Consider the following 7,500-nt stretch of genomic DNA (forward strand, 5'->3'; position numbering starts at 1 on the left):
TCTGATACTGGATTTTTTGACATGCTGTTTTGAATTTGACAATACTCGCATAATTTAAGTCCAAACTTTTAGATAATTTGCAGACTTGTTGATGATATCCTAAGGTTACTGTGTGAAAATTTTCAATGAATTCGGTTTCTCTATCACTGAGAAAATACTTGTCAAAAACGGTTGACTTTTTGGGGGACACCCGATATATCGTACCCTTGACCCTCACGGACACTTTATTGGCAGATAGACGTCTTAATCATTCTAACATTCAACTAGAAAATAAAGATAAAATAAAAAAATAAAATAAAATAGAATAAAACACCTCTTTCCGTGTCTGCAGACCTACTCGATTTGGCTGAGGAACAACGCCTCGGGAAGCGGATGGTGACGACTGATGCCAAACGATTTGCTAGATTTATTTTCTGAGCGCCATTGGACAGGATTAACAAGGTCGCCAACACTTTGTCCAAGAGGCTTTCGAACTCAGCTGAGCTAATGGCCTGAGGCCAGTGTCAAATTCCTTCCTCACCAGCGCCGATGGTCTGCTCTTCTCAATGACGATCCACTGCACTGGGAATGGAAGGGTCCGGGTCCACTGGTCTAAAAATAGGTTGATAGCACATGCCTGGAAAGCACTGAAGCCAGCGGAAGTGTTCAATCAGCCATTTTGCCACTCGTTTCAGTACAGCGCGAAGCGGTAACTTCGTTTTTTGTTTGTTTGTTTGTTGTTGTTGCTGTTTGGTTTTGTTGTTGTTGTTGTTTGTTTGTTTGTTTTGTTTTGTTTTTTGCTGCCCCATCATCTGCACCGTTTTCCACGCCGCTTATTTAGATTCCCCCATACACGGCCACACCAGGGTTCGTCCGTTATAGTTCCAGCTGGTTACGATGACTGCTTCACGGCAAGCTTTCACTTGCTCGCGGCGTTATTCAAACTGACAGTCCTATGTGTGCCTCCACAGCACGTTTGCACTACGTGTCACTGCACTGTTTTCCTGTAATAACTTTGTTAAACATACCATTGGCAAATATCAATCAAGACACATGAATGCATGGCAAGAAATTACTGGTGTTGGAAAAGGAAACTATGTGGTGTCCTTAACGAATGAGTTCTTGATTTCGCTGAACAAAAAATACCCCAGTTCCAAGAAGAGAAACCCCAGATACAGAATGGCGACTGACATGAAGAATGTAAGGCATGTCTTATTTCAGTCAAAGGCTCTACGCTTGGCTTACATCACATACTGACATAAGCTTCACTTCACTCATTCCCTCGACTGCTGGGGTCGTTGGGGGTACATGAGGAAGATGTCATAGTTCGCCACGCCGTTCTGTTGGCAGCTGTCGTGAGGAGATCTGGCATCGTCATTTTGGTCCATTCCTTGACGTTGTCGGACCCTTGTTGGGCCCCAAGAACCACTGCTGGCGACTGTCAAACGACGGGAGATGGCATGGTTTGGTCACGTCATACGACATAACATAAGCTTACAGTTGGGCAAACAGCACTCACTGTATGATCAATGGTTTCTCCACTGCAACGGGAATTTATTCACAGCTCAGTTTCTTTTGTGAAGGACTGTGAGTCTCAGAACTGGAGGCAATATTGCACTGGCTCTTAGTGCTGCAGCCCTGGGGGCTAGTTGGTCTTTGGGGGTCGTCCAAACGCCGATTTTCTTAAAGTCGTCATGTCTGAAAGAGTGGGGATGTAACTTGGGCAAGACACCTCTCCACTATAGTCAGTTCTGACCCAGATGGCCAGGGCAGTAGTTGCCTCTTTGACGTTAGACACAGACATTACACGGCGGATTCTCTGAAGATTTTGTTTCGTTTCGTGATGTCCCTCCGTGGACGCTGATGGACTTCTTGAAAGAAGTGAACATTTTTAATCAGATTTGAAGGTTTTAAAACTCTGGAATGTTTTTAACTCACTCAGTACGGCCAGTCCTCTCTTCTCCTCTACACAGACCCCTCGGATGTCTAGTGGGTGTCTGAATGACCCAACCTTTAGATTCCGTCGTAAGAATTGTCGTATTCTTTGTCAACATTCACCTCCTCAGTATAAGAGCCTTCCGCTTGTAATATTTTGATGATGGTAACTGGGGTGAAACGCTGTTAACGTCGTCTCTTTCGCCGTTCGTATGGAGAGAGTTAAACTTTGAGAGGAAAGCTTATATCGGTAACGAGTTTTTTTGTTTTTTTGTTTTTGTTTTTTGTTGTTGTTGTTTTTTGTTTTAACTCTTGACTTGAAGTAGGTGCTAATGTGACGATAGCCTTGAGATGGCCTTAGTGGTCGGCGAGGCTCTAAGCACCATAATTTGATTTGATTTGATTTGAGTTACCTCCTCTGCTGTTCCGATGGTCATAGACGGACACGGATGACTATCATGTACGTTGTCTCTCGGTGAGCTAGCATACTTATCAGCAGCTGACAGGGAAGGGGTTAAAACCGAAATCCGACAGGTCGTTAAACACAAACTCTACGGCCACGTCTATAAGACACTCCTCCCCACGCCCCCCCCCCCTCCCCCCCCCCCCCCTCCCCCCCCCCCCCCTGCCCCCCCCCCCCAAGCTGTGATGTCATTTCCTGTCCGTTGCCATGGAAACACATTACGTAACATGACTGTCGTAGGGCAGTGTCCTCAAGTGGATCGCGTCCTTTAATTATCTCCCCACCCGAACGATCGAGGGTCCCGCAATGACCTCGTTCGTTTTTTCTAGAGAAATGGTCGGATCAGATTCCCTGCCATTTTGCTCTTCCTCTGGCCGGGTAATAGGCTTTCTTGAAGTCAAGATGAGACACTTAGGAGTTACACAGCCCGGCGGACAACGACCGGCCCTGAAAACTGTCTTTCTGTCTGTTTCTGTCTGTCTCTCTGTTTGTCTGTCTGTCTCTGTCTCTGTCTGTCTGTGTCTGTGTCTCTGTGTCTCGCTCTCTCTTTCTCTCTCTCTCCCTGTCTTTCTGTGTCTCTGTCTGTCTGTCGGTTGATCTGTGTGTGTGTGTGTGTGTGTGTGTGTGTGTGTGTGTGTGTGTGTGTGTGTGTGTGTGTGTGTGTGTGTGTGTGTGCGTGTGTGTGTGTCTGTGTGTGTGTGTGTGTGTGTCTGTCTGTCTGTCTGTCTGTCTTTGTCTCAGTCCACCACCACCAACAACAACAACAACAACTACTACAACATCTACAACAATGATAATGATATGAAGAAGAAGAAGAAAAAAACAACAACAACAATAATAACGATAATGAGAAGAAGAAGAAGAAGAAGAATAACAACAACAACAATCATCATCATCATCATCATCATCATCATCATCATAACGAGAAGAAGAAGAAGACCAACAAAAAGAATAACAACAATAATGATAATCATCATCATCATCATCATCATCATAATGAGAAGAACAACAACAACAACAACAAAACCAAAAACAAGAACAGCAAGAAGAAGAAGAAGAAGAACTACAACAAAAACAATGATAATGATAAGAAGAAGAAGAACAGCAACAACAACAATAATGAAATTGAGAAGAAGAAGAAGAACAACAACAACAACAACAAGAACAAGGAGGAGAAGAAGAACAACAACAACAACAACCACCACAAACACAACAACAACCCCCCCACCCACCACCCACATACGAAGACCTCACCAGGTTGGGGCAGGAGGACAAGAGGAACACTACGTTGACAGCCATCATGAAGCGCGCGAACTCCCTCCCGGCGCCGTGCACCAGACTGAGCTGCTTGAGGTAGTCCCCCTGGTGCCCCTGGTCCTTGACACCGCCTCCCCTCACCACCGTCACACTCTCCTCCATCTTCCGCAGCTCGCGCGTCACGCCCCAGTTGCACAGGAGCAGCACCCCCGTCCACAGAAGACCCTGCACCAGCGTGAAGACGTTGTGCGCCAAGGAACGAGAGTCTAAGAACCCGGCGAACACTGGTGGGTGGAGAAGGAGAACAGGGAGATGGTGATCCACGTCCTCGTCGTTCTTTACCTCGGAGAGTTGGACCAGGAGGTGGAAGAGGGCGACGCAGCAGGAGGCCAAAGCCAGGGCTGCCAGGACCAGGAGGAAGGTCGAGCACGTGCATCGAGCCGTGTAGAAGAAAGGAGCTCGGAGGGCCAGGAACCTCTCCACGCCCATGACCACCACGATGCACTGAGCCAGAGTCCAGAAGGCCGTCAGCAGGAAGAGGAAAAAGGCGTAGCCCGCCGTGTGGACCACGGGCTGCTGCCAGCGCTGAGAGGAGGAAGAGGAGGAGGAGGTAGAGGAGGAGAAGGACGGTGAGGAGGACAAGGACGAGGAGGATGAAGAGAAGAAGGCATCGTCGTCGTTGTAGAAGCCACTCACAGTCCCAGTCGTCGACCTCACCGACACTTTAGACAACATCGTCGTGCCCTCCCAGACGGAGGAAGAAGAGGAGGAGGAGGAAAACGTTGAAGGAAGCTCCTCAGCCAACCCCGCCTCATCCCTAGGAAGAGTCACAGCGTCCGAACCATTACGACGAAGAAGAAGAGAAGATGGAGGAGGCGAGGTAGTAGAGGGGTGATGCGTGGCAATGATGGCAACAGAGGAAGAGGCAGCAGGAAGACTCGTAGCGAGGGAGGGCGGGTGGAGGTGGAAGAGCAGCCACAGGGGCAGGAAGCCCAGCAGGGTGGCAGCGAGGTCCGCGGAGGCCAGCGCCATGACCAGCAGCTTGGGGGGGATCAGGCGGCGCGAGCGCCAGGCCACGCGCGCCTCGTGCACCAGCAGTGCCAGGTTGCTGAGGGTGACCAGCGGGAGGCACAGGAAGGGCGTCAGCACCCCCTCCACCTGACCCACCTCCCGCACCTCCTCCCACACCCCCGTCGGTCTGCTGGCTGCAGTCTGCTCTGCCATGGGGTGGGTGTGGGTGGGTGGGTGGGTGGGTGGATTTGTGGGTTGGAGGGTGGGTGGAGTGTTGGACGGGTAGGTTGGGTGGGTGGGTGGATGGATAAATAGATTGATAGGTGGGCGAGTGGATTGGTGGAAGAATGGGTGGTTGGTGGGTTAGGTAGGTGGAATGGATGGATGGATGGGTGGGCGGGTGGGTGGGTGGGTGGGTGAAAGAATGGGTGGTGGGTGCGATGGGTGGTTGGATGGGTGGATGGATGGGTGGGTGGTTGGGTGGGTGGATGGATGGATGGGTGGCTGGGTGGATGGATGGATGGGTGGGTGGATAGATGGGTGGATGGGTGGGTGGATGGGTGGGTGGATGAATGGATGGGTGGATAGATTAATGGATGGCTGGGTGGGTGGGTGGAACTCTTGTTGTGTGCCGGGTAGCTGTCTGACAGAGCTAGGAACAGACAGTGGTTGCCGTGCTCGTCTGTTGTATGTTTATTTTGAATATGTTATATTTGAACACTGCTGGACCATCTACTGACATCCTGTATCTACACTATGTCTTGCCACTGGGTCTAGACAGGCCGGGACGAGAGAGTGAGGCTGATGACCTGCGCAACTCTCCCTCACATTAATCCAAGTCAAGCGCAAGTCATGAACATCATTTTGTTATTCATCTATTTATTTTGTTATATATTTGTTTAAGGCTCTTGAGGACGCCAGCTCAGAGCATACCACGCTGCTGATTCAACTGCCCTGACCACCATGACCATTGGACGGCTGTTTTAAGGACGTCTGCCATCATGTCCTTAGCTGTCACAGTGACTGCAGCTTTACTGACTGTACACAGAAATATCAAGAAGAAAAGAAAACTGCATCCAAGTCCATGACATACAATAATCATTCACTTATTAACTGTCGTATTAAAAATGATGGTTGGTCCTTTTTTTAACTCTCTCAGTACGGCCAGTCCTCTCTTCTCCTTTACACAGACCCCTCGGATGTCCAGTGGGTGTCTGAATGACCCAACCTTTAGCTTCCGTCGTCAGAACTGTGGTATTCTTTGTCAACATTCACCTCTTCAGTATAAGAGCCTTCTGCTTGCAATATTTTGATGATGGTAATTAGGATGAAACGCTGTTAACGTCGTCTCTTTCGCCGTTCGTATGGAGAGAGTTAATGTATAAATGAATATCGGTGATGACTGGTCATGTTTTCAATGAATCTCGGTTTCAGGCTTTCACGTCACCAGAAATATGCACACAATCTATCGAGTTCTTTCGTTGGTTTCCCAAACACCCCTGTCTGCAACAGCACCGCACTGCTCTTAACGTACACCTGACTCATTTCCAGAGCGTTGGTTTGAATTTCGTTATATGGCCAAGGACAGATCTTTTCATCATTCACGCCCAAAGAAAATCTGATCTAAGCAGGCCATGCAGAGAAACAGAGACAGAGACACAGAGACACAGACAAACCGAAACAGAGAGACAGCAATGGTAGAGTTCTCTCCATTCTCCACTTCAGTTCAGTTCAGTTACTCAAGGAGGCATCACAGCGTTCGAACAAATCCATATACGCTACATCACATCTGCAAAGGAGATGCCTGACCAGCAGCGTAACAATGACGGTGAACAGAAATGTACCCAGTTGTTGGTTTGTTTTTCAAAGTCAAGGCAAGGAACTTGATACCGGGCACAGACCTTCGAACGTACTTTCCATACGCTGTCCCACAACACGAAAAAAACTTTCGATTCGGTTCTCCCTGTGCCTAACCCGCATATGGACGAGCAGGTTCTCCAAGACTCAAGCCCTGAACAGACTGAACCAAAGGACTGTTTGCCAACAGGTTGTTAAACACAACTTGAAATGACCAGAGCACACCTCCAGATTAACTTCACCTTGACGAACAGCCAGGACATTATCGCTCTTAAGACAGCAAAGATTATTCCTTGGAACATCAGCAGAACAGCCAGGACTTCACCTCTCTTAAGACAGCCAGGATTTAACCTTGAAACTCCAGAAGAACAGCCAGGGCTTTATCCCTCTAGAGGCAACCAGGACTCTCCTTTGGATCGCCAGACGAACAGCCAGGACATCACCCCTCCACAGACAACCAGGATTCTTCCTCGGGACGCCGGAACAACAGCCTGGACTTCACCCAGTTTCATACAGCCAAGACTGTCCCTTGGGACGTGAAATGGACCTCACACTCGAAAAGACATAATACCCAGAGCTCCACCCCTTCGAACAGCGAAACCTTCACAACACCAAAATCCCAGCACTGAACAAATTAACCTTGATTGAGGACACAAGACAGTATGTCATTACTCTCAAGTCTGTTACTTCGGCTTTCCGGGTACATCCAGCAGCGTTTTTCCTCCCGTGCACAACCGTTTAGCAATGGCAAAAGGCCACGCTTGGAAGACCCCGTTACCTGAAACACAATATTAACAAGAATCATTATTTGCATTTGTATCTGTATTTCTTTTTATCACAACAGATTTCTCTGTGTGAAATTCCTCCCCGGGCGCGTCGCTACACTACAGCGCCACCCATTTTTTTTGCAATTTTTTTTTCCTGCGTGTAGTTTTATTTGTTTTTCCTATCGAAGTGGATTTTTTTTTTACAGAATTTTGCCAGGAACAAACCTTTTG

At 48.3% G+C, this 7,500-nt stretch overlaps 1 protein-coding gene across 1 annotated transcript in view; it reads right to left on the reverse strand.

Annotated features, from left to right (window-relative positions):
- LOC143292328 (uncharacterized) overlaps positions 1 to 4,858 on the reverse strand; it is an 8,736-nt gene extending 3,878 nt beyond the window's left edge. The window contains exon 1 of the mRNA XM_076602518.1: positions 3,632 to 4,858. Within this exon, the coding sequence (XP_076458633.1) occupies positions 3,632 to 4,858 (1,227 nt within the window). The remainder of the gene's footprint in view (positions 1 to 3,631) is intronic.
- Positions 4,859 to 7,500: the final 2,642 nt, after the last annotated feature.

Source organism: Babylonia areolata, chromosome 18 (genome assembly GCF_041734735.1).
Source record: "Babylonia areolata isolate BAREFJ2019XMU chromosome 18, ASM4173473v1, whole genome shotgun sequence".
Taxonomy (NCBI): domain Eukaryota; kingdom Metazoa; phylum Mollusca; class Gastropoda; order Neogastropoda; family Buccinidae; genus Babylonia; species Babylonia areolata.